Here is a 27,577-nt window from a genome sequence, read left to right as displayed (position 1 = left end):
GTAGTGTGCAGGACCTGCTCAATCTCCACTGGAGAACGAGGTGCTTGATACGTCCCTCCGAGTCCCCACACTTTGTGGTGCATCAGCAGTGAGAGGAAGGCTGGGAGGGAGGGTGCACAAGGCCACAGCATCTCTGATCCATCACCCTGGCAGCGCTGATTGGAAAGGAGAGGGGATCGATATGGAGCGAGAAGGTGTCGGCGTCAGGGATTCGTGGCTGTCAGGGCCTCTGAATGGGCCGGTGAGGGCTGGGGAAAGCGCTCTGGCTCTGCAAGGTGGGAAAGTGCTGAAGTGGCCACTTGCAAAGGGTGGGCGAGTAATAGAATCAGGTTATAGCAATAGTGCAGTGAGTGTGCTAGGCATTGTGTGTAGAGCGGGGGGGGGGAGCTGTCTCAGTATTTGCAGTGGGAGGCAGGCTGTAAAAAATGGGGGTGGGGAGCTCTTGGTTTCTTAAAAGCTGTGGTGGGATGGCCCCAGGTCAGAGGTCTCTCCTTTTGCATGTACAGTGGTACCTCGGGTTAAGAACTTAATTCGTTCCGGAGGTCCGTTCTTAACCTGAAACTGTTCTTAACCTGAAGCACCACTTTAGCTAATGGGGCCTCCTGCTGCTGCTGCTGCACCGCCAGAGCACAATTTCTGTTCTCATCCTGAAGCAAAGTTCTTAACCCGAGGTACTATTTCTGGATTAGCGGAGTCTGTAACCTGAAGCGTCTGTAACCTGAAGCGTCTGTAACCCGAGGTACCACTGTATCGCTCTGCTGTAGCTTACCCAGTGAGAAAGTAGCAAAGGCCACCTAGCAGAAATATCTGGGCATGAGTGAATGTCTCTGTGGAGCCATGGCCAAGAAATGCATGCATTCTCACAATATCTTGCATACCGAACAATGTCTCACAATTGCCCTTTTAAAAAAATATCTCACGGCTGACCCACCCACTCTCCATACAACATCGCAAACAACTCCATGGTGGCTAAAACATCCAGCAGATACTGATGCATGAAGCTATAGCCCTTGATCTGCATTATCTACACCAGAGATGAATGCATCCATTGGGAACTAAAACCACTGCATTCAGAGGTGTTTCTGATGTTACAGGAGAAGACCAAAGTAACACAAGAAGTCCATAGTATAACACTCAGCTGTGAGATGAGTTTGGCTTTGCAAATGACATACATACCACCAAACTGGACAGTGGCCCACTCATAATTCCCACCCCCCTTCTCTTTCATTTGAGGTAGAGCACCGGCATTTTAATTCATCTGTTTATTTATTCCTTACTGACGAGGGATGCAAGAAGGCATCATTGTCTGTTCTGCCCTGTATTCATTGCATGCAGCCCTGTTTCTGGACTGCTGCAGTTTGTCTTATGCCAAAAGCTATGCTATTTGTCTTGCTATGTGCCGTGCTGAAATTATGTAAATCACACAAACTATGTTGTTGTTATTCCACGACATTCATTTCAATGCAAGAAAAACAACGCAAGGGTTTTGGGGCGGTGGCGGGGCATAATAAATTACATGTTGTTTGTGGACTGAAAACAGCAGCAACATTGAATGCAGATTGTATTTGTAGGATTGATTTCCATTTCGGACATGAGACGAATAAGCCAACATTGGCAATTTTGCTCCCGTTTCCATAGGAAGTCTCTAGCATCAGACGTCCTAGTGGGAAGACCCAATTTTCTGAGTGCATGTTCTGGAAGCTGGGCAATAGGGGCAGTACAGGATTCCTATTGGTGTACCGACCTCCCCGCTGCACCAAGGATTCCCTGCCCGAGCTGCTTCAGGTTGTGGCAGATATGCTCCTGGAGACACCTAGCTTGGTTGTCCTGGGGGATTTTAACATCCATGCCGACACAACCTTACAAGGGGCCGCTCGGGACTTCGTGGAAAGCATGGCCTCCATGGGGCTGTCCCCGAATAAGTCTGGCCCAACTCATAGCCGCGGACATGCCTTAGACTTGGTGTTTACCTCTACGGATGTTGGTGATCTGACATTAACTAAAAGCGAAACAAAAGAAGTGCCATGGTCAGATCACTTCCTGGTGCAATTGGACTTCTCCGCGACCCTTCCCCTCTGCAGGGAGGTGGGACCGATTCGGATGGTCCGCCCCCGCCACTTAATGGATCCAATTGGCTTCCAGAGAGAGGTAGGGGATGTTTTATCCCAAGTTGATGGCCTTTCAGCTGATTCCCGGGTGGCCCGCTGGAATGTGGAGTTAACCAGGGCTATTGACTGTCTGGCTCCGAAGCGCCCTCTCCGATTGCATGGAGCCCGGACAGCCCCGTGGTTTTCCCTGGAGCTGAGGGTGATGAAACAATCGTTGAGATGGCTAGAGCGCCGGTGGCGGAAAACTCATTCTGAATCAGACCGGACACGGGATAGAGCTCAACGTCGAGCCTACCAAGTGGCAATGGCGACGGCGAAGAGGGCCTTCTTCATCGCCTCCATTGCATCTGCAGAAAACAGCAGCAGGAGACTTTTTCTGGTGGTTCGCAATCTAACGGAACCACCTGCACCACCGGGGCCTGGTAGGGACCCCATGATCTCCTGCAATGCTTTTGCAAAGTTTTTTGCAGATAAAGTCGCTCAGATTCAGAAGGAGGTAGACTCCACCGTGGGAGCAGGGCCAGGGTGGGAGAGTGCTAGAGTTCTGTCTAGTCCTGTTACATGGGATCAATTCCAATCTGTTACCTCCGAGGATGTGGACAGGCTGCTTGGACAAGTGAAACCGACCACCTGTCTCCTTGATCCTTGCCCATCCTGGCTGATAAAAGCGAGCCGGGAAGGGCTGGGCAATGGGCTCTGCGGGGTGGTGAATGCTTCCCTCTGTGAGGGAGCCTTCCCAGACCCGCTGAAAGAGGCGGTCATTAAACCACTTCTTAAAAAAACATCTTTAGACCCAGCCAATTTGGCCAACTATCGCCCAGTCTCAAATTTACCATTCTTGGGCAAGGTGATTGAGCGGGTGGTTGCCAGACAACTCCAAGCACGCCTGGAGGATGCGGACCATTTGGATCCCTTCCAATCGGGATTCAGGCCTCATCATGGGACTGAAACTGCCTTGGTCGCGCTGGTTGATGATCTAAGGCGGGCTAGGGACAAAGGTGAGAGCTGTTTCCTAGTTCTGCTGGATCTCTCAGCGGCCTTTGACACCATCGGCCATAACATCCTTCTGGACCGTCTAGAGGGGCTGGGAGCTGGGGGCACTGTTATACGGTGGTTCCGCTCCTTTCTCCTGGGCCGTGTCCAGAAAGTGGTGGTGGGGGATGAGTGTTCAGACCCCTGGGCTCTCACTTGTGGGGTGCCTCAGGGTTCCGTCCTCTCCCCCATGCTTTTTAATATCTATATGAAGCCGCTGGGAGAGATCATCAGGGGGTTTGGGCTGGGTGTTCATCAGTATGCAAATGAGACCCAGCTCTACCTCTCCTTTAAATCAGAACCAGTGAAGGCGGTGAAGGTCCTGTGTGAGTGCCTGGAGGCTGTTGGAGTATGGATGGCGGCTAACAGATTGAGGTTGAATCCTGACAAGACAGAAGTACTGTTTTTGGGGGACAGGAGGCGGGCGGGTGTGGGGGATTCCCTGGTCCTGAATGGGGTAACTGTGCCCCTGAAGGACCAGGTGCGCAGCCTGGGAGTCATTTTGGACTCACAGCTGTCCATGGAGGCACAGGTTAATTCTGTGTCCAGGGCAGCTGTCTACTAGCTCCACCTGGTACGCAGGCTAAGACCCTACCTGCCCGCGGACTGTCTTGCCAGAGTGGTGCATGCTCTAGTTATCTCCCGCTTGGACTACTGCAACGCGCTCTACGTGGGGCTACCTTTGAAGGTGACCCGGAAACTGCAATTAATTCAGAATGCAGCAGCTAGACTGGTGACTGGGAGTGGCCGCCGGGACCACGTAACTCCGGTTCTGAGAGATCTGCATTGGCTCCCAGTACGTTTCCGAGCACAATTCAAAGTGTTGGTGCTGACCTTTAAAGCCCTAAACGGCTTCGGTCCTGTATACCTGAAGGAGCGTCTCCACCCCCATCGTTCAGCCCAGACACTGAGATCCAGCGCCGAGGGGCTTCTGGCGGTTCCCTCATTGCGAGAAGTAAGGTTACAGGGAACCAGGCAGAGGGCCTTCTCGGTAGTGGCGCCTGCCCTGTGGAACGCCCTCCCAGCAGATGTCAAAGCAATAAACAACTATTTTACTTTTAAAAGTCATCTGAAGGCAGCCCTCTTTAGGGAAGTTTTTAATGTTTGATGCTGTACTGTTTTTAATATTCAGTTGGAAGCCGCCCAGAGTGGCTGGGGAAACCCAGCCAGATGGGTGGGGTACAAATAATAAATTATTATTATTATATTATTATCCCTATTACTGACCACCAATAAACACAATATGAAACTTTAAAAAACCCAAAAAAACTGCTCTGGTGTTGGGTGTGAGAGATCAGTTGGCAACCTCAAGAGAAGAAAGCCAATCAGCACTGTTTCTACACTGAAAAAGCAAACCTGCCCCCGCCCCGCCCCAGCTGAATGCTGGAGAAGAGCAGGTTTAGACTGATTTTAGCCAGGGTGCTTCCAGAGTGGCTCCAGAGTGGCTCCACAGATCTTTAAAAAAATTAAAAATGTTTCTGGTATCTCCACCCTACATTCCCCTACAGTGGTACCTTGGGTTACATACTGTCAGGGGCTCAGGAGCAGAGGCACAGGGAAGAGAGGAGATGGAGAGCGAAGGGGAAGAATCCGAGGGGAGCGTAGGAGAAGAGGACAGTGGACCGAGGGATTCCATGAGCCTCTCCAGCGAATCGGAAGATTCACAGAAGGGGGCGCCAGTGGCCGGGGCAGGGGGTTCCCAAGGGGAACGCCCCAGGAGCAAGGGGGCAGCCGGGACTCCCAGAGCAGTAGCTGGAAATCAGGACCAGCTTCCCCACCAGAGCAGAGTGGGGGGGAAGAGTCCCAAGGATCGGGGCCAGTGCATTCCCCAGATAAGGCAGGGCTGACCACGCCTCCATCAGAAAGTCGGACAACGGAGGAGAGGTCAGATCCGGCCAGTGTCCCGGAAGAGGGAAGCAGTGACCGAAGTAGTGTAACGGTTAGGAGAAAGGTCACTGGGCTGGCGCGAGAGGCAAGTTCAAATGTACAGGAGCGCGGGACAGCAGAGAATGAGGATTGGGAACCGGGTCCTAAAGCCCGCCGGAGGGAGGGGGAGGAGCTAAGCGACTCAGCGTTGGAAGAGTCCAGAAAGGGCAATGCCCCAGCGGGCAGGAGGACCCAGAGGAGGAGAGAGCAGCGTAAAAGGTGGAGCAGGGCTAGGATCTTAAACTGGTGTCACAGGGGAGGAGACTCAGACGGGACTTCGCCGATCTAGGGTTTAAGATGTAGGGCTGCACGCTGTGGCTTTGAAATGGAAACTGAACTTCAATAAAGACTTTTGTACATTACTACAGCCTAGCGTTGGTCCTCTGTGAGCTGGGACCTAGAGGCAGCTCTGACACATACGCTTCAGGTTACAAACTCTGCTAACCCAGAAATAGTACCTTGGGTTTAGAACTTTGCTTCAGGATAAGAACAGAAATTGTGCAGCGGCGGCAGCGGGAGGCTCCATTAGCTAAAGTGGTGCTTCAGGTTAAGAACAGTTTGAGGTTAAGAACGGACCTCTGGAACGAATTAAGTTCTTAACCCGAGGTATCACTGTATTTATGTTTTGAGAACACATATAGCAGAAGAACCAGAAAAAGTGGGGTTTTTTTTTAATGCTGGAGAGGCTCGAAGCAGGGGTAAAGACTGAGATGGGTGCAGGCAGGCACAAACTTGCCTTGGGGCAAATGAAGAGAGTGGATGTGTTAGAGATCTCATGTAGGCAGCATCCCTGGCTAAATGTGAAAAGTAGCCAGAGAAATCAATGGGCTTTACTCTTAACCTTCGCACAGAAGGCTACACTCCAGCCAGACAAAGGTCAGAGGTTTCTATACAGCCCCGCTGCCCCACATTTATGCTTCTCGCTATCCAAGAAAGAACGAAAATTGCCATAGTTCCAAGGGCACATTCCAGCCTGGCAAAAGCATTTGAGGAGGGCACAGAACAGAGCAGTTGATAGGTGGGTGAGGGCCTGGGGAGATTCCTGAGGGAATCCTGGGGGGCCACATTCAGCCTCCCCCCCCCAGACTACTATAAGGAAGGGTTAGGGAGGGAGATCTAGGCCCTGAGTCAAACAAACAAGCAGGGTTGGTCCTCATGGACCCAGTGACTGGTTCTCGGGTCCCAGTGGCTATGGGCCTGTGCAGTGTGTGTGTTCACGCAGGTGGAGAAAAAGCAGTGGAAATTTCTCACAGCCATAGCTGACAAGAAGAGCACCGGGGAGGCAGCCCTGCACCCTCCTCAATCACACACAGCCACTGCCTTTGTTTCCAGATCCAGGACAACCACATTGTGATATTTATCAGGTTAAGATTTCATAAGAAAGAAACCGGGAGTAGGGGCTCAGAATGCAAGGAAATGCTGAGTTTCATTTGCAGGCTAATTAGACTAATTAACTCTAATTAACTCACCGCAACATGCAGTTCCCAAACCAACATGCTGGCTCATTCTATTTCTTTATTGCTCTTATCCCTTCCAGAACAGCTTATTTTGGGGCGGTGTGTGTGTGTGGGGGGGGGGAGGGTAGGGAAAACAACTCTGGCCTAACCACTCACCCTAGTAATGCTTCTTTCCCCTCAAATCTAAAAGTGTGGGTAATGCAGACAGTTGTTGGGAAGACCACCCCCAGCCCGTGTGAGAAATAATTGGGTTGGGGAAGCCATACCCTCCAACATTTCTCCAATGAAAATAGGAAAAGCAGACATTCCAGGATCAAATAGGAAACTGGGACGGCTTTTGTAAACCCGGGACTGTCCCTGGAAAATAGGGACACTTGGAGGGTCTGGGAGAAGTGCAGTGCCAGCCTATCACCTTATAGTGTAGTCCATGAATGGAACATCCATTTGCTTTCCCATAAGCCTTTTCTTCCCAAGGCCCCATTTCCTGGCTCACAGGAACTTTGCTGCATGCTGCTGGATATGCCTCATTCCTGTTCTTTTGCATTAAGGATCAGGCATCGTAAGGAACTGTAAACAGCCCGGCATACCTCTGTCTAGGGACGCTGTACCTTTAAAAAAATGTAGTCGACAACCTGTGTACTATAATTGATAGTGCACTGGACTTGGACTGGGGGGCGGCATGAATAGATTTCTGATGGCAGAACCTCATGTACGTTCCCTTGAGTGCAAGAAGAGCAGGATACCAATGCAATAAATAAACTTGTGCGTCAGTTCATTTTGAGAACTCTTAACTTTTGATTACCGGCTTGTGACATTTTAGTTGATCCTATTATTGGTCTGCTTTGGCTTTTGTTCATTTCAGGAATACACCTTAGGCACACTGTGACCCTGGAGTGAAACTTGCTAGACCAGATGCTGATCAAACCATGTACTTTTATTTATATTTCCAGGAGGCACTTCTTCTGCCCAAAGGCCTTCAAAATGACTTCCAAGGCAAAAGACAAACGATACCTTCCACAAGAAATACATATCAAAGTGACAACAGCCCCACCCACCCCCATCACTGAGCAAACAGTGCCACAAAATACAAAAATTAAAAGCCAGAGAAGCAAGCCCAGTGAAACATCAATGGTACTTATAGGTTGATAGAAGTCCTGTGATGTGGGTGACAAACAAATCCTCGGAGAAGGGATTTCCACAACTGAGGGACCACTACTGAAAAGTCCCTGTCCCTCGCCACTGTCAGCCAAAGCTCTGACAGTGCAGGGGTGAAACATCAGTGCATCTGTAACATTCTTTAGAAGTACAGTGGTAGCTCGGGTTACATACGCTTCAGGTTACAGACGCTTCAGGTTACAGACTCTGCTAACCCAGAAATAGTACCTCGGGTTAAGAACTTTGCTTCAGGATGAGAACAGAAATCGTGCTCCGGTGGTGCGGCGGCAGCAGGAGGCCCCATTAGCTAAAGTGGTGCTTCAGGTTAAGAACAGTTTCAGGTTAAGAACAGGCCTCCAGAACGAATTAAGTTCTTAACCCAAGGTACCACTGTAAAGAAAGAAAAAATTCTTAGGAACTATCACAGTTATATAAGAATAGTAGAATACCTCTATAAAACCACAATTATTATTTTTAAAATAAAAACCAAACCCATAAGAATAAAACACAAATCAGAAAGCATAATAAAGTAAGCCGGGAGATGTTTGGAAAAACCCAGGAAAAGATCAAGGTCTTTACCTAGGGCCGTGAAGACATTGAAGCAGGTGCAAGGTGAGCTTCCTTGAGGAGAGCATTCGAAGGCTGGTACACACCAATGGCAAAACCATCTTCTCCCTTATTGTTACCTGCTTCACTCTGAAGGGGTGGGGCATCTGGAAATGAGCCGCTGAAGATCACTTCAGTGCGCCACCAAAATGCGAGTGGGGAAAGATTCAGGGATCCAGGTCCCTAGCAGTAAAAGGTAAAGGTAAAGGTACCCCTGCCCGTACGGGCCCTGGGGTTGTGCGCCCATCTCACTTAAGAGGCCAGGGGCCAGCGCTGTCCGGAGACACTTCCGGGTCACGTGGCCAGCGTGACATCGCTGCTCTGGCGAGCCAGAGCCGCACACGGAAACGCCGTTTACCTTCCCGCTGGTAAGCGGTCCCTATTTATCTACTTGCACCCGGAGGTGCTTTCGAACTGCTAGGTTGGCAGGCGCTGGGACCGAGCAGCGGGAGCGCACCCCGCCGCAGGGATTCGAACCGCCGACCTTTCGATCGGCAAGCCCTACGCGCTGAGGCTTTAACCCACAGCGCCACCTGCGTCCCTAGCAGTACAGGGCTTTAAAAGAAAAGCATCAGGTATTTTGATTTGTGCTTTGAAACAGGCCTGCAAAGGCATGCTGTTCAGGGCCCTGTGTGTGATAGAGGAAGGCCTGGGTCCTTAAATGCTGGCCTAATCATGTATATAGCAGGGGGTGCGATTTAAAGGGCAAAAGCGGGTGCGTGACTAACAAGTGCTGAAACCTCCCCTCCCTGTACATTCGCTATAGAGAGAACTAGATTAGACTTGGCTTGTGTCGCATTTGCTAAAAAGTTTATCCACAACTGGTTAATTAGAGGATTAATCAATTAAACTTTAGTTGTTTAATCTGTAAGGACAAATTTTAATTAGTGAGGCTGCATGTTGAGGGCCTGCATTTTTTTTAAAGAGTCTATATTGGTTCTGGTGTGACTCAGGAATGGCCCTGCTACCATCAGGTTTATAGAGAGGTGGCTGCCACAAGCAGCTAACTATGGGTGTCATGAAAGGGCAACAAACTGTTGGTTATTTGTTTAGTTATTATTGTATTTTTACTGCCAGGGAGGGGGAGAGGCACTTGCTGGAATTCCTGCCTCAAATGCCCATGTAACTTAACTGGCCTTGAATGAGATGCACCTTGACTTGGACTGGGGCAATGGACTGCTCCGCCTCAGGCAGCAAAAATGTTTGGGCCAGTTCCTATGAGTCACAGGGAAGGAAGGAAACATTCAGGGCAGCCTCTCCTCTTCTAACAATTGATTGGCGGCTTTTGTTTGTTAAACTGTAAGTAGTCTCACACCTTGCAATTTCTCAATCAGCACTGGTATTGATGTTGTGAAATTATGCAATTTTTTTAATTAAAAAAAATAATAGCTAAAAGGGGATGATTAATCTAAAGTTATTTAAGTGGCAGACCACCCTCAAAATAATGGGTGTGATTCACTTAAATAGCTCCATCAATGGAAGCCCTGCACAAGGACTTCTGCTTGCACAAGAGAACTACCCTCCCCCCATGACCTCACCCCACACCCCCCAAAATTGACTTTGGAGGGGTCAAGAGAACTCCCAGAACACTGCATATGGGGAGGAGAGCGGGGGATCATTCTGTCCGGCAAGCTGAAATGTTTGTGCAGACAAAACATTTGTCACAGTGTGATGTTGAATGTTACCCAACTCGCACACAGTGTTGAGTGGCACGGCTCGAAAAACCCTTTGAGCACTAAGAAAAAGTGTGATATAAATATCAAACTATTTTATTATTTACTGTTGTGGCTGGGCTGTGGAGGCCTCAGATTCCAGAAGCCGTTCAGCTGGGGATCTAATGCTTAGCGTTCTTCATGACCCTGCAAGAGGATGACTGCAATCCCATTTATTGCTATCACCTCTTTGAAAGCAGAGTATAACCCCCATACAGGCAATTGAAATTAGCAAATTAGCTAAGATGTACAAATCAAAGTCTAAAATGTGCTGGAAATGTAAAGAAAAAGAGAGTACTTTTTATCGTATGTGGTGGTCATGTGAGATGATAAAAGACTTCTGGGAAATGATATATAATGAACTGGAAAAAATGTTGAAAACTCACTTTTCCCAAGAAACCAAAAGCTTTTCTTTTAGGTATTATAGAACCAGAGATCCCGAAGGAACCAGACAAAACTATTTATGTATGCGACCACGGCTGCGTGGACTCTCTTAGCTCAGAAATGGAAAAATGGTACAACTCCGACCAAAGAAGAGTGGCAAACAAAATGGATGAACTATGCTGAGATGGCAAAACTTGCAGGAAGAATTAGAAACCATGAAAAGGAGGTATTTAATAAAGAATGGGGGGAAGTTTATAATTTATTTGAAAACCTATTGCAAACAACTACATACATTGGCAGGATTGACAGAAAACTTGTGGTAAAAATTTGAACTATGGATTGACAAAGGATTTATTAAAAAAAAGAGTTATGATAGAGATGCAGAGGGGAAAATCATTACATTAAGATCCACAATGGGGGGGGGGAGTCAGAAGGGATTATATGTTTATTTTTTAATTCATTTGTTTATGTAAATGCAAAAATAAAATTTATATAGGCCATTGAAAGCAACACTGAAGGCGCAAGGGCCTTTGTGTTTTCTGGCATTATATGATTATTACAAATCAATGCTTCCAAGCCTAAAGCTAGGCAAGGAAAGTGGGAGCATTCTGCAAGCTATGGGTCAAATGGAGAGGAAGCAGTGATGAGCACCGAAATAAACTACAAAGCCAGTTCCTGGGTTTCTGGGATTTTTTATGGTGGTACCAGATGCTAGAGCAAGATATCTGGACATTTTTTTTTAAAAAAAAAAGCTGTTTCCCTGAATCTTCTGCTCTAGCCTGGACTGTGCTAGGAATTGCTTAAATCCTCCTCCCCTAGTACCTATCTGAGTTGGGCTTACATATAATCTCTAACATCACCCCCTGGTCTCTTTCAGGCCCCTAAGTGCCCCCTTAGCAATTGACTGGTTCTAACGTTAGTCCCACCACTGAGGCTGCTCCCCAGACTTGCTCTTCAGACTCCCTTTTCCTGCCAAATATTGCCTCATTCCTTGTAGAAGGTGCTGAATGCCAGGGATTACATTCTTGCAGGATATGATCCAAACTCATCCAGAGGCTTGGATTGCATCCTGCTGATTCAGTGCAAACTCCATCAGTAATGGATGTGCATCTCCGATACAGCAAGAAGGTGGCTCAGAGCTGGCTCAGCCTCTCCAGAGATGGCATAGCCAAGAGCCAGCTGGACTTCTCTGGATTCACTGAGAGACTTGGCAGAGAGGAACCAAGACTATGACATAGTTGTGGGGTGGGGGTGGGGGTGGGCTTTAAATGGACTGGGACATTCCTGTGAACTGCACCTCCATCAGTTTCCTGATGCACTTTGCCAGCTGTCCCGGTTGCTTGTATTTGCCACAACTACTTTGTCTCCAGAATATTTGCACAGCAACGCAAACTGAGAAAATCAAAGGATGCAAAGCCTGCCGCACCAGATGCTTTTCCAGAACAACCAAATAGGCAAGTAATACAGGAGGAAAGGAAGGGGCCCATGGAGCTGTATGGACTGAGAATGCTCCACTGGACAAAATCTAGTATCCTCCTACAGAATCTGATTCCAACAGTGTTTTTGAGAGTAGCATAAATTGAGAGGAAACTGGACTCAAACCTGCCTGGAATCCCAACCTGGATGAATGCAGTTACTTACAAAAAGCACTATTTTTCTATTATATATTCCTGTTGATAACAGGACATCTAAAAGATCTAGTGGTGGGCTGTCTATATTCTTTCCTCAAGTCTCTTTGCTCACCAATGATTACATAAGCTTGCACATAACTAGCGTAGGGAAAGGCTGTCTCCAGTATGTAGACAGGTAGGCCTTCCATTGTGGAGAGAGGCAGTTATAGAAAGCCGGTCCCTGCAATTACCCATGCCTTAAATTTGGGTACTGGTGGCACAGGGAATGTTCTGTTAGACTTGGGAGGAGGGCACAGTGAAAAGAAATATTCTTTCCCTGCACAAAACCTTCTAACACACACCCCTGACACAAGGTGCCTCTGGACTGTCAGGAGGGATTCAACCACATACTATAACTGTGGATTTGCACATCTAAAGTAAATTAAAGCACCCCTTGTCATTGTAGTGCAACAAAATCACTTTAGAAAATTGACTTTTTGTGGTTTGTGAAGGGATGTGGAAGTGCATTCAAAATTGCGGGATGAATGCATGACAAAAGGGGAGACATGTAAACATCCCACAATCAAATCAGGATGAATGCTCATTGCCACATAACTCTGTCCCACAAGCAAATCAGAAGGACAAAAGCTATGGGAAGTCAAATATAATGTAACCTCCGCCTAACATAACACCACATAACACCAGTTTTGAAAGACCTACATTGGCTCCCAGTACCTTTCTGAGCACAATTCAAAGTGTTGGTGTTGACCTTTAAAACCCTAAACGGCCTCGGCCCAGTATACCTGAAGGAGTGTCTCTATCCCATCATTCTGCCCGGACACTGAGGTCCAGCACCGAGGGCCTTCTGGCGGTTCCCTCACTGCGAGAAGCAAAGCTACAGGGAACCAGGCAGAGGGCCTTCTCGGTAGTGGAGCCCACCCTGTGGAATGCCCTCCCACCAGATGTCAAAGAGATAAACAACTACCTGACATTTAGAAGACATCTGAAGGCAGTCCTGTTCAGGGAAGTTTTTAATGTGTGACATTTTAATGTATTTTTAATCTTTGTTGGAAGTGAGTATGGGGCTGTGTGTGTGCCTCCCTCTCCCACTCTGAAGTGAAGCTGTTGTGCCTGTGGTACAGGCAAGGGGTGAGGCTGGGTCTTTCCTTCCAATTCACACATTGCTGAGATGGCAGCTCTCACAAGCTTGGTGAGCCCCAGGTCTTCCCATCTGAGGCCTGGCCCACCAAGCTGCTCATGACTGTGTGCTGCTGGAGCTCTATGAGGCTGGCCTGGGTGAGGAGCTACGATCACTGCAATGCGAACAGAGGTGTGTGGCGGGGGAGTCCACTCCCACCCCTTGCCATGCTGTGATGGAAGATTGGCTGAACCGCTGAGGAGAGAAGGGTTGGAAAAAAAACCTTCCCTATACAGGGCTGCCTTCAGATGTCTTCTATAGGTTGTATAGTTACTTATCTCCTTGGCTCGGGGGGGGGTCACATAACTCTATACCACCCAGCATTTCTCTGATGAAAATAGGGACGTCCTAAGGGAAAGCGAGGCATTCCAGGATCAAATCAGAAACTGGGATGGCTTCTGTAAATCTGGGACTGTCCCTGGGAAATAGGGACTCTTGGAGGGTCTGCAGACTGGCTCAGTTGAACCACCTCTATGTTTTCTGCCTGGATGGCAGCTGCAGGGCCTGGCTCCCTACTGTTCCCTTTCCTTCTGAAGAGAAGCCGCGCCAGGGACAGAAGACGCCAAGGCTCCTATTTCCCTCTAGCCACCTAGCTGTGCACATATTAGAAGTTCATTGTGACTAAGAGACATCAGTACCAAACTGACCCACCCACCCACCCACAGATAAGGTGTCTTGGTGCAGACCTTAATCTTCAGCTCTGGGAATTTATACAAATGCACTCCCCACATGTACTAGGAACTCTACACTGGCTGCTATAACTTATCAGGCTGCACAGTATTTCCTGATTTAATTGCTCTTCTTTACTAATATGAACAAGGCATGAAATCAAGAAACTTCCATCAGCAGAAACAGAATATTATGTTGGCAAACATTACCCGGCAGCGTTAGCCATTCTGGGATGCTGCTCATGGCGAGGGTGTAAACTCTGGAGGTTTCTTCTTTCCTCCAAATTCAGAGATGGGATGTGTGAGCGTGATGATGGTGATGATAAAGATGATGGGGAGAATAAGATCGCAGGGCGGTTCCTAGTTAAAGCAACACACCAGCACTGCCGCAAACTCCTGTCCCTCGGCCCCAACTCAATTCCACCTATAAGGCAAATGCTGCAAAGGAGCAAAACGACTTGACCGATGCCAAAGGGGAGCCGGTAAAAATGAGGATTTGCACAAGGGTAGGGTCTTCTCTGAATTTGTCAATGAGATTAGGGTTGCATATCGGAGAAGGCAGGGGTGCTGAATTTATTTCATTCTGGGCAAGCAACTTTGAGCTGTGAAAGCTTGGGTGAAAAACAAACCTTAAATCTAAGTGTGTCCGAGTCAGTGCCTGTATATTTGAATTTGCAGAAGACTTCTGATGCTGGTTTGGGAAGTTTCCGGCTGCATGAGCATGCCTATACAGACCGCACTCTATGAGCTTATACAACAATATGCTGTGTACAAACACCGGGATGTGTGAAATTGTATGGAGTCAGCGGCTTATGTGTTCATGTGCAGGAGCCAAACAGCATCAGTATTTGTAACTTTAAGTGATGATATGGAAAAATAAAAATAAAACCCACATTTGTGTTAGCCTGAGTGAGATGTGTTTACACACATGCGCGGAATGTGCCCGCCATTGCAATTCTTCTTCTATATATGTAAGAAACCTTCCTGTGATTAAGCAAGAAGTGCTAAATAACCAACAACCCCCATTTAATCTACTCCCTCTCTCTTTCTCTCTCCTTCCCTCCCTTTCTGCTGTGTTTCCACTATCTCTTTATTAGGGGAAAACTGGTTTGCAACACAAACTGAAAAGACAGCAGTGACAAAATCAGTTAGCAAATGCTTCTATATTAACACATTTTCAATAATTTGTCGTTATCCCCCCAACAAATCGTTGGTGGAAAAATATTTCCTTCAGCCCAGCTGTGCCTGCTACCCAAACACTGATTCCTGGGCTGAGGGCCTGGGGAGCAGAGTGTATCCCAGCTAGGCTGTGATTGTCAAAAGTAAAGAAAAATGAAAGGGGTGAAGAGGCAGGAGGAAGGATAGATAAATAAAAAAGGATTTCACTTGCAACAATGTGGTTAGTGATGAAGGAACATTTATTCTCTAGAGATGTTTAACCTGACGACATCGTTTTTTCTCCTCTAAGCTGCCTTTAAGCTACAGCAATTTTCTGTTCAGGAAGGCCCTGTCATTTCGGAGACGCACACCGCTTGGGGTGACCCAAAAGCTTTGCAGGATCCTCAGCTTCCTTTAGACTTCAAACAACATGTGGCGGCATGTGATGCGAGTGTAAATTTTAACAGCAGCTTTGACCCACTCTGCAAATTAGCGCACATTAATCGAGTCACCCGTCGGCTACAGAATCTGCTGTACACATTGCTGGATATCCAGGGTGCTTCATAGTACTGTAGAGCTTGCACCAACTGGGGCAAGCAAGAAGTCTGCCTGCTGCAGAAGCACTGAGGATCCTACCCTCCCCAATTACGCCAAGGGCTGTTTCAAAGCACCAAGCGACTCAGCAGGATGATCACAATCTTTGCCGATTATGCTGCACTGAGAAAAGGATGCCACAATGCTAGCAAGGCCTTTCAGATAGCTTTGCCAGCCTTTTTTTCTTTCCCCACTAAAGTTATATCTGACTAAGCTGAGCCACAATCTTGTATCTCACCCCTGCACTCCACACCCTTTTAAAAAAATATTACACAATGGTAGTCATTAGAGCAACCTCTTTCTTTCTCCCAACACCCTACTACCTAGACCCAGTAGGAAAAGATAGTGAAGCTGGCGGTTTCTGCATGCCTGGCAAGTATACACCATGCAGAGGAACAGAGGAGTTCCTGAGGGGCAGCTGGGACACTGGCCATGGCTGCCTGTGGCAACTGCAGGAAGCCGTCCACCGCTAGCCCCCAAAGTGCCTAGGAGGGAGTTTGCGCCTCCCAGGCTCTTGGCTAGTCATCGTTCTCCAAATAAATTGTTTTTGGAGACACACAAAGAAATGTTAATATGCTCCAAACAAGCCCAAGAATGGACATGTAACAAGGGTGTCCTTTCTAATGAAACCGAAATAAGAGGCAAATCCTGCCCTTGACTCCGGTCATATCCTTTCAAGAAATAACTGGTTGCTAGGCATGTGTGTGCATATGTGTGTGCATGGAATTATGGGTTCTGATACCATTTTCCATGGGTGGACTCAAGCTTCCTTTTTAGGATGGAAGAAATATGCAAGCCAACATGAGTAGTGGCTAAATTTTATAAACACGCAGGTAAACATTAGTTCAAAATTATATGTGTGTAAGCAGGTAATCACAAAAGCATTGTGCAAAGTATTTAATATGAGAATCCGACTCCTTTGACTTGTTCAGTTGTTATTCTCTCGGTGTGAAAATAACAGTAATTGTGCGGGTCACCTTGTGTTGCTGGATGAGCAAAACGCAATAATTTCGCGTATAAGGGATTAATTAATATTAAAGCAATTCAACTAAAACTTTGGCTTTACTTGGGACTGAATAAATCAAACTTAATGAGCCAAATGTTCAAATTTTATTTGGGCAGTGGTAACACCCAATTTGTTTCATCCCTGCCATTTACAAGTGGTATTCACTGCCAAAAGAATCTGGAAATTCTCATCAGCATCCAGCCTGGTCATTAAGACACACAATAATAACCCTCAGCATCAGCTATAAAACCCAACATTTCCCAGCTATTTCTACACAAACACACAGGCACCATCAATTTATTTTAAACAGATTTCATTATACATGTGCAATAAATATATACACAAACATATATGCGCAGATGTCTGTTTTAAAGATTTGCTACTTATGTCGTTCCACGCCTGTTTCTTATCTTCACACACAGGGGAATTCCCTCTATCTGAACCTCAGTTTTCTAAAGTTCCCTGTTAATTGAATCCATTTTGAATCCTCCTAATATGCCATATAAGAATTATAACTTGAAAGTATAAATCATGTAAGTATTTTGTCTGGGTCCCTTCACTTCTAAAATGATCCAGTAAAGTAATATATTACACACCCTTTTTTTGTTTTTTGCATACATTCATTCAGAGGCACACCAGGAGTGTCAAGCAATAAACAACTGAGAGGACTATTGAAGGAGAAGCTGGGTTTTTAAAAATATTGCTTCCAATCTTTAAGTTCAGAAAGAGAAGCTTTGAATGGGCCTGTGGGAGAAAAGAGTGTCACTAGAGATTGTATCAGCGGTCCCTATTGCATTTAACATGTGAACTTATACACAGATGTTAAAAATGCATGAATACAGCTGTGTTATGACAAAGCATTTTAGTGATGTCACCGTTGAAACTGAAGCAAAATGTTCAGTTTTTTACTTATGGGTGATGAATCTTGATTAAAGAAAAAATACCTTGCAAAATTAATGGGCCTAAAGCTCATGGTCACTGCTACACCGTGTTAGAACAATGGTCCATCTAACTTAATATCCAGCCTTGATTAATGTAAAAAGTACTGTCTGATTCTAAGGAACCAATGGAACAATTATGGGGTGACAGAAATCGGCAGGAACAATCCTACTCTACCTAGGTGATGGATTTGAAGCACCAATAATGGGTAGCAAATTGTCGCATTATTTAATTATTATGGGTGACAGAAGGGAAGGCACTTTCTATCCTAGGTACCAAAACATCTTGAGCTGGCCCTGAAACAGTGCCATCCTGCTGTCCACACCCAGTCTCTTCTGCAAATCAAGATGGAGAGTTGGAGATAAAGTGATTACGGTTGTGTACCCTGGACTGTCTATTGACCAGTATCTGCTGGTGGGCCTACATAGCATGGTTTAGGCAATCAATTATTGAAATGCAAGTTTTCTACCTGTCTGGGAAGGTTTGTTTATATATGCCCTGCTCCCTGGAAAGCAGAGTTTTCAGGCAGCCTACTAAGCGCAAAATGTGGTTCTTGCCTCCTTTAAAATATTAGATAACAGGGCTTGTAAGTGTGCTCTGCCCAAGCCCGGACCAAAACTGGACCATGAGATAAGGGCAAACATGGTGAGAACCTCACACTCAGTCACCATGGCACACCCATCTAGGCCTTAAAAGGATCCAACTGTGGAACAAATTGGGGGCAGGATATGATCAATTACATCATGAACTGCATCGTCTGCATAAGTCCATCCTCCAGTCCCAGTTCTTCTTTTTAAAAATACTATTTTAAACTAATAGGAACTTCAGGCACCGATCATCAACTTCTGCCAAAGATAGGAGGAGAAAAAAAATGGGCTAAAGCCCCAAACAAAACAGAACAAACCCCCAAAAAGCTAATCCTTCTACACAGCATCTAAAAAATCTGCAACCAAAGTGCGAGAGACTTGGAAAAATCAAAGAGGGAATGAGGGAGGCCGAATAAAAGCAAAGAGGCTGGAGAAAGGGCTAGGAAAATGAATCTGTTGAGTGAAACCTCTCCTTCTCCTAAATTCCTCTGTGCCGGCGTTGTGGGCTCTAGCCACTCATTTAATGATCTTGTTCGCAATATTTCTTTGCCCAGTCTAGGGGAAATGCAATAAGCACCAGGCTAAACGTGTCCATGCAGCTTTGCTGAAGAGTTAGCAGGCTGAAGTGCTACGCAGTGCGACCAAAAGCAGAAGCCCAAAGGGATTCCACTAAGAGAATATCCTCTCTGTTTTAATCATCTTAGCCCAGACTGTCTTGTAGTTCAAAACAAGAGAGATTCCCCCAGTGTTCCCCTCAAGCATTCATAAATCCCTCATGCAGCTGATTGGAACGGAGGGATGTATTCTGAATGAGTTAGTCTTCTTTTTTCTTCAGGGATTCCCAAGCACAAGGAGGAAAACACTGAAACCCCCAAATCTCATTTTCTCTCTCTCTGAGACTGCTGGGCATTCCATTCTAGTTCTCTATCCCTGACCTACACATCCAAAGCGCAGAGAGCCCTATGTTTCAAAGGACCCCTTTCTTCTGGACAGCGCTATAAGGAAGAAGCAGCCACCTCACTCTGCAAAACTTGAGCAAGTCCTGGAACTGAGCTGTCTTGTCACTGCAGCTTCACAATGCCTTCCCTACAGATCCTTTGAAGAATTAAAACCAAATAACAGCTGCCTCCTTTCTCTTGACTAAGACCTTGGAACAAACCAGCAAGAGACCCCTCCGCCCCCCACCAAGGTGGTTGGCCTCATAGGCCACTTAATGCCAGCGGTTAGGATGCCATGAATTTTTAAAACTCCTTCAAGCGCAAATGGAAGGGTTAGCACAGCTGGGAGATGGGGATTTCCGATGCTGCAAAGAGGTTTTTGAAGCAACGGCTTCCTTTCCTCTGGAGATCCTAGGCAAGGAAACATGTGCAGCTCCAGGACCACAGTGATGGGAGTGAAAGGAAGTGCAGTGGTGGTGATACTACAGGCGTGCCAAACCCCCCTCTCCCCACCTCCCCACCCCCCGGGAGAAGTTAAGGAACTAGACTCACATTGCAGCGAGATTCTTCAGCTAAGGGAGACACGCCTGGGATTCAGCTGGCTGGAAATTGGGTTGCAGCACTTTGGAGGGCCAAGTCGAGACAGACAGATTTATATTTTAAATTACTTCACACATATACATACAGAACATCCAACCGTACCGGAGGCGTAAAATTCGACCGCAATAGAAAGGCAACTGGGACACAGGGAGGCTGGGATGAACCCTAACAAAAAAGCCATGCATATGCCATTGGATGACACAGATTGTATTCAGGTTAACAATACACATCAAAAAGAAATTTCACGCGCATGGTCTCTGTGTGCCATGCATTCACCCGTTTTCTCTAAGAACGCATTTCCGAAAGTTGGAACTAGATATATCCTCAATGACAATATTAAAGCCCGGGAAAAGTGCGATCTCCTTGATCTTAAGCTTGCATCTGATTGCTACCACGCCAGCACCTCTGCAGCCAGACAGCACACAGGTGCTACCCTGGAACCGTTAACAACTCCTGTGACAACTGAGAAAGCAAAACGGACGTGCCTTTCGGGAGGATGGGGGGAAAGGGGGGTGGAGGCGATTAAAGCCCTGACCTTTAGATCTGGGGATTCCAACCACGTGTGAAGCAGGTAGGTATAAAGAGGCGGACTTACCTGCTGGAGGTAGAGGAAGGCCGGGGGGCAAGGTAGAGAGTGTGGGAGCAAGGCTGAGTTGGAGACCAGGAGGCAGCCTGAGTTAGCCATCGAGCAGAGCATGTGTTGCCGGCAAGCCCAGGAGCGGCTATGCTGGCAGCTCCCTCTGCTCCCAGACCCTCTGCTTCTTCCCTTTACAGTACTTGCTTTTTCTCCGTGGTTTTTCTTTTGGCAGCTCCCCCGTGCGGAGCTATTTAAGAGGGCTCCATTGGAGGAGCTGCATGCTGTGTCTCCAGCTCAAGCAGGGAAGGAGCAGCGTGCAGGCTGAGAGTCACTTGGTGCCATTAGACGAAGCTGCTGAATGAATGCATGGTCCGCAAAGGGTGTGTGTGTGTGTGTGTGTGTGTGTGTGTGTGTGTGCGTGCATGGGGGGGGTGGAGAGAGAGAGAGAGAGAGAGAGAGAGAGAGAGAGAGAGAGAGAGAAGAGGAGGGGGGAGAGGGTTGAGAGGCGGGGGAGTCCCCTGTGCATTCAGACATCAAACAGCTCACTGCGAAACCAAGAAAAGCCGGAACAGCTGAGCCTGCACTTAACCCCTCACCTGCTGCAACTCTGCCTCTTGCCCTGTGATAAATAGGCCACCAAGCAGGCTCTGACACTTAACCGGGGTACCTGGCTCAGGCCCACTGCCTAATCTTGCATCAGCCCAGAGAAAATACAGAGTTACCGTCAGCGGTTCCAGGGACAATAATTTCAAGACCCACAATGAGGGAATTATGCTGCTGTGGCATCCGCACTTCCAAAATATGTCTCTCTCTGCTCCCTGCAACATTCCTGGGTATAGGGAGCGTCTCTGTAACACAGGGTACCCAGCAAAGAAACCCTGGGATAAAGCCTACAGTCTCTCTCTCTGCCCCCCCTACACATGCAGGCAAGACAGACCCAGTGTCCAAATACCAGAGAGAGGTAAGCGAGACCTAGATTCTCACACATATAGATGCCTGCACGCAAAGGCCTTATATGCCCTCTGCCCAGACATGGACTTGCACACCTACAGGCACGCACACATTGTTGCATGCCAGGCCTGCACAGATGGAAGCCAGCTGACCTCTCCTGAAATATGAGCAGAATTTGGCAGGAGATGCATTTGCTGGATTATTCCTGAGTGCTGGGTAGCTTGTCCCATAGGAGCGCAAATAGATCCCAGCTCACTGCACAGAGCCTGTTCCCAGCAGCTTTTGAAGGAACAGGAAGGCATTGCCTTCTACCTCCCCGGAACAAGGCCTGTGCTGTCTGGGATCTTCTCGTCAAAGGCATGGGTCCTTAGGGGCTGCGTTCATAGGCTGCTGTTTAGTTAGGTCAGAGTGTGGCAGTTGCTCCCCAATTCTATGTGATTGGGTTTGCTTGTGATCAGGCTCCAGGAATGCCAATATCTCCAGTCTTTACCCTAAGCAAAGTGGCTAAATGTTGCCCACACCCTCTGAAACCTGAAATGTAGTTGGCATATTCCCTATTCAATAGCTGGGTAGCTGTGGTAGAGAAAACAGGATGCAGCACGACACTATCCATTTGACTGCATGGGCCCCTCTCTTTTTTGCTGGGTTTTGAAACAAGGGGACCAAAAGAAGCTGCTAGTGATATGGAAGACGTTTCAGGGTTACCTGCTCCCCTCTTTGCCCCACTGAATTATGTACAAGCCATGGGGGTGCAAGAAAAGAATACCAATGTGTGTATTTTAGCACTGCCAAATTATGGGTCCCCCCCCCCTAAAATATGATATTCTGGTCAGAATGCTTCTAAGCACACACAGAGCACCTTTCTATTCCAGGGACAGCTCCCCCCCTGCGAAATACCCAAGGTAAAGGGAAATTGACATCTGTTTCTAAACGCCATTTTAGAAAAGAGAATTTTTTTAAAAAGCTGTGAAATTCATACTCAGTGCTCTGTCCTGTGATATGCGAAGGTGCGGGATGCCCATCTCACAAAAACTGCACCGAAGGCAGGATGCCTGCCCTGTGTAGCTTCTCCCCATCGTTCGCTGTGCCGCTGGTGCTGTACAGATTGCACCTGTTAGAATTTTCCTTTCAATGCAACACCTCTTGGACAGGAAGCCCTGCACTTTAAGATCTGCATTGAAACGTGAAGCTAACACAGGCACATGGCACTGCAATGGGTGAATCTAAATCTAGTAGAAATTCTCCCGTTGGTGTAACTTGCACACATTTCCCTCTAACTTTACATCCTCCTTGTTTGAGAGCTCATGTGTGTGTGTGTGTGTGTGTGTGTGTGTTTATGGGGTGGGGGTGGGGGTGGGAGTATGAAATTCTTCTAAGGCTTGTAGGATTCTGGGGGAATGGCAACCCTAAAGCACGCGTGGCTTCTCTGCCCTCATTCCCTCCCCTGCCCATTAACCCTGCATTACACACATATGTACGGACATGCATAGATGAACCACCACAAATGATATACAAATTCTCCTGGCCACTTGTCAGAGGATGCTACAGACCAGCAGCTCATCAAATAGTTACATGCACACGGTGGCAAACAAATTGCTATCTGCATCCACCCCCTATCATTTTCTTATCATGCCACTACAGTTGCACATCCTGATAGTAGTGTCCATTAGCTGAGAGTCCATTTATGGGGGTAGCCTGCTGTGAAGCCTCTGCTACTGATCAGTGACTTCACAGTAAAGTTTAGTATTGTCACAGCTATAGGAAGGGGGCTGAGGCATCGTGTGAAAGTCTGAGGAGGATGTGCATCTCCCCAAGCTCTGACCACTGGTATGCAGCTTGTAAACATTTCACAACTGAGCTTGCATTTGGGGAATAGGTAGTTTGTTCACGTGTTAAGAAGACCCTCTCCAAGATAGCGAGTCATGGATGCCCATTTGTAAATTCGGCTGCATGGATTTATTTATATGTTGGGGTTTCAAATTAGCCCCACCACAAGGGAACGTAGTAAGAAGCAACATGTAACACGCAACTTACTAAAAGGTATAAAACACCAGCGAAAAGTATAAAATGTTGTTAGTTCACAAATTTAAATCATTTCAGTGGGCTTGAAACCTCATCATAAAATGTCAGTCCAAAAACAACGTTATCGTGGTGTTCAGCAGCATACACGGCCAGCGTTCTGGTTCAGATTCAGATTCTTGGGATGCCTCTAGAGCAGGAATTTTCAACCTTTTCAGACCCAGGACCCACTCTTAACCAAAACATGGATTTGGAGACCCATTCCTTTCTCTTTATCATATATTTGCATGGTGGTAGTGCTCCTGTTGCAACCCGTGTTGGATCAGGGAAGTCTCTAAGAAAACCAGCATGGACTTGTTGCATGGGTGGCCCTGAGGTAGCAGCATTTTTCTCCATTGTTTACAGACCTAGGAAAGGACAGAGCTCTTGTGCTCAGATCCTGAGGTAGCAGCCTGTCTCTCAGGTGCCTACAGATTTCAGGAAGGCCAAGGCTTTTTATGCCTATTCTACAGATGTGCCTCGCATTGAAGGACCCCTGGCTTTTAGGCCAGTCCCACATCTCCACTCAACCCAGCTTCCCCAACTGCTTTCTGCTAAAGCACTGGAAGGCCCCCCAGGGTAGACGTGCCAGTCAGCTGCAAAGCCACCTGTGCTAGGCTTCACTTGCTGTGCGGCATAAGCGTGAATCCCATGTTCAGTTCAGCCAGAATGTGGGGTACACTGCAATTGGGCTGCCTTCCAAGGCTCAAAGGCAGAATTTTCCCTGCCAGGCAGAGATGCTTCTAAGTGAGTTTTATTGGGTGATTCTTCCTGGTGCAGCAGTCATCGGAAAAATGCAGAGTGTAAGACCGGGGGCTTGAATTCTTCTCAGTTCTGTCTACATACACACACTCCATCAAGAAAATGCATCTCTACATCTCTTTGATGCACTGTGGGGTCCTGGGGGAACACAACTCTCCCCCACAAAAGCTCTCTGTAAGTGCCACATGACACTGATGTGGTGGAAATTGTGCTGGGTGTGGCTGCCTTTCGCAGCTTTCGGACAAACAGGGTGCAGGCACTTACAGATTTACAATATGAACAGAGTCTGCCACAAACCTCGGCACCTCGGCATATCTTCTCAGGAAATGGTTCAGAATAGCAACCTTATTGAAGAGCTGTCTGAAGCTCCTTAGCAGCTTACGTCGTGAGGGACTGTAGGCAAAGGAGAGATTTATGGGTGTTGCCCCAGGTCTCCCAGTGAAAAAAGTATATATGCTAAGAGACCCAGAGAGCAGAAGGCAAGTCAAGGGTTGAACAGACAGGAATCGGGCAAATGGTCCTTCAAACTGGCTGGCTGCTTAGGTTACAGAGCTGGCTGTTTCTAGGTTAGCATATACCCCTATGTGTTAATTCCTGGCAGCAACAAAAAAGGAAACTCTCAACAAAAAGAGAATTCTGTCTGGTTCCGCAGTGAGTCTGGCCTTACTTTCGATCACCTTCCCACGCTAACTGTAGAGCTATCTGCAAAGTCTCAGGATATAATGCACAAAATGGTGCTGTGATCATTCTAAAAGACAAAGAAAATGAAGGGCAACTTTCCCAAGAAGGGGAGCATATCTGTCAGTATTATGAAAACACACTCCCTTCTGCCTAGCTCAGGAAAGCTTTGTGGAAAAATGGAACCAATGATATAGCAGATGGCAGAAGATCCACAAGTAGAATTGTGTGCCATCTATGATGCTTATACTAAGGGGCTGGCCATACATTATGCAATCCACTTGGTGTGATTTTTAAGACTCACCAGCTACTAAACGAAAGGACAGCCAGCATGATGCTTCCCCTCCCTGCAAGATGCTTGCACAGAACCAACAGAATGGTAGAGTTGGAAGGGAACTGAGGACCATCTAGTCCAACCCCCCGCAAGGCAGGAATATGCTACTGTCCCATATGGGGATCAAACCTGCAACCTTGGCGTTATCAGCACCACACTCTAACTGACTGAGCTACCTGTTGGAATCCAATTACCACCAGTCCCAGTCAGCAAGGTCCATGATGAGGGGTGATGAGAGCTGTAGTCCAGTGACATCAGGAGAACCACTGCATTGGCTATCCCTGCCCTAAAGCAACACCTTAGAATTACAATACCCATACAGGCCCAGGGGTTATTAAATCTGAGCTTGCCTTGGTAAACACCAAAATATTTGTTCTCAACATGACCCTATCCCTTCCCTCCAGAGGCAAGGAGCAAAGTCTTCTGACATTAGTCTGAGCTTGAGGTACTGAGTACTGGGGGGGGGGGGGAGTAAACTCCTATTCTTGTCTACAGTTGAGGAGAGGGCTGGGATATATACTGTACCCACTGGACTATGCCTTAGAATGCCCAGAATGCATCAGTAAGACTCATAGTTCTCCAAGTGATTTTGAGGTTTGGTGCCCAACCAGAGAGAATCCCTGCCATTCTCCCAAGCTTCTCCAGGAACTAAAGAAAGGAGTGGGGAGCATAGGCGCCGACTCCATGGGGCCTGAGGGGGCCCGAGCCCCCTCAAAAATTCATTTGGGGGGCTCTGCCCCCCCAATAATTTAAGAAAAACAAAGCCACTCCTGATCTAGAGAGGGGGTGGGGTTGCGGGCTCTCGACCCATCAACAATCTCGCGGGGCTGGTGTCAGTGAGAAGCGGGGATTCCCCCTAGCTCATTAATATTCACCGCCCACGGCGGCAGCCAATCGGCTGCCGCAAAGGGCGGGCCCTCACAGGTTCACTTAAGGTCGGGGCAGCCCGGGGCTCGCCCCTTTCGTTCCCCCAGCAGCAGCGGTTTGGAGGTCTTGGGCCCCCCCAATATTTTTTATAAGTCGGTATGGGCCCCCGCCCCCCCAATATTTTTTATAAGTCGGCGCCCCTGCTGGGGAGGCTCTCCTTGATTTTGTGCTCTGGTGAGAGCAGAAGATTGACTCACTAGCAGCAGGCTCATAAGGGTATTTGTGGATCCTTGTCCATGCCCCAAACCGCACACTTTAACTGAGCTTTTAACAACAAATCCAAATCAGGCCTTTGCTGCCATCCCTGTGTTCCCACTGGATGGCAAAGGGATCCACCCTGCCGGTAAGCAAGAATCCTGTGGCAGCACTGTAGCCAAGGAATCTGCTAGGACTCAGAGTTCTAGACATGTGTACAACTCAAGATAAATATATGGTCATTTTCTGACACCTCACACTAATACTAATACAACACAATGTCAAAGGCACATAAGAACAGTGCAGTTGGCAGCAAGTGGACCTGTGAATCTGACGGGGGACACAATAATTCTGATAAAACAAAAATACTGTATACAGTTTTGTGTTTGCAAGTGTGTGTGTTTGTGCATTAAAAGTAGCAGCCTTTCTTAGGGTGGAACCTCTAAACTACATTCTTGAGAAGGCAGCAGTCAGAAACAATATGCCCAAACTAAGAGAGGGAGAGAAAGAGAACAAATTCTGACGGTGCCCAATAAAAGCAAGTTAAGGGATGTAAATACCTTTTCATGCGAGCATGTAATACCTTTACATGGAGCAAGTTAAGGGATGTAAATACCTTTACATGCGAGTGGTGAGGCATTCGTCTTGCGGGGCACCACTGTAGTTCCCCTTCCTTCCTCAAGACCCTGGAATGACCACTCTGGCGGCCTGTTTCCCCCTTGTTTTGCTCTTGCCTATGCTTATCCTTCTCTTCATGTAAAGTGTAACACAGGGAGGACAAATGAGACTCAATGAGAGGGAAATTAAAAGAAGGCAAAATGGAAGAAGCTGCAGCAATATATCCCTCCCCCTTGTTTTCGGTGCAAGCTCATCTGTTCTCCTCTTCCCACCCTTAGTTCAAGCCCCTTCCCTCTCTTCTAAACCTCAATCCTAAAATTACTTATTATCCGATCACTATAGACTCACTTGCCCTGCAATCTGCCATCATGTACTTATTTATTTATCACTGGGATTTATATCCCCCTTAAGGTCACAGGCTGGGTTACATCAATAAAAGCAAAGATACAAACAAACCCAAACAAATTGTGCACAAAGATATAAAGTCGTAAGCATTAGGTGTCTAGAATCAGCTTATAAATTTACCATCTGATAAAAAATGATTTCTGGTGATCACACATTCTTGTTGCTCCTTTGTCAGGCTACGACTTCCCACACTTTCATTCTTCTCTTGCCATGCTCTTCGGAAGAGCATCCATGTTTATACAGTCAAGCCCCGACCAAGTCTTTTTTCTGCTCCTTCGCTGCATCGGTGGCCCAAAAGCTGCATCCCAGGATCCCACCATGCAAGGTGAAATGTTGGGATGGGCAAGCAGAAAGTCTGCTCTTCATGAAAGGTGGTGGAAGGGGTGTTGAGTGC

General features: G+C 47.3%; 2 protein-coding genes across 7 annotated transcripts in view; both read right to left on the bottom strand.

The window, feature by feature from the left end:
* Positions 1 to 27,577, bottom strand: part of RBFOX3 (RNA binding fox-1 homolog 3) — a 352,350-nt gene that overhangs the window by 46,444 nt on the left and 278,329 nt on the right. For 2 of the 6 annotated variants that reach the window (XM_079965592.1, XM_079965591.1), the window contains exon 1: positions 20,274 to 20,415. The exons of 2 other annotated variants lie outside the window; for them this stretch is intronic. In XM_079965592.1, coding sequence (XP_079821718.1) covers positions 20,274 to 20,375 — 102 coding nt within the window. In that variant the 5' untranslated portion in view covers positions 20,376 to 20,415. Of the gene's footprint in view, positions 1 to 20,273; positions 20,423 to 27,577 lie in introns of those variants that run through there. 2 more of the 6 variants (XM_079965588.1, XM_079965589.1) reach the window with 2 other exon arrangements.
* Positions 1 to 27,577, bottom strand: part of CANT1 (calcium activated nucleotidase 1) — a 164,040-nt gene that overhangs the window by 112,085 nt on the left and 24,378 nt on the right. The window lies entirely within an intron of this gene.

This window comes from Podarcis cretensis (genome assembly GCF_951804945.1).
Source record: "Podarcis cretensis genome assembly, chromosome: 2".
NCBI lineage: Eukaryota > Metazoa > Chordata > Lepidosauria > Squamata > Lacertidae > Podarcis > Podarcis cretensis.
Note: the sequence above shows the minus strand (reverse complement) of the source record. Positions and strands in the feature narration are given on the sequence as shown.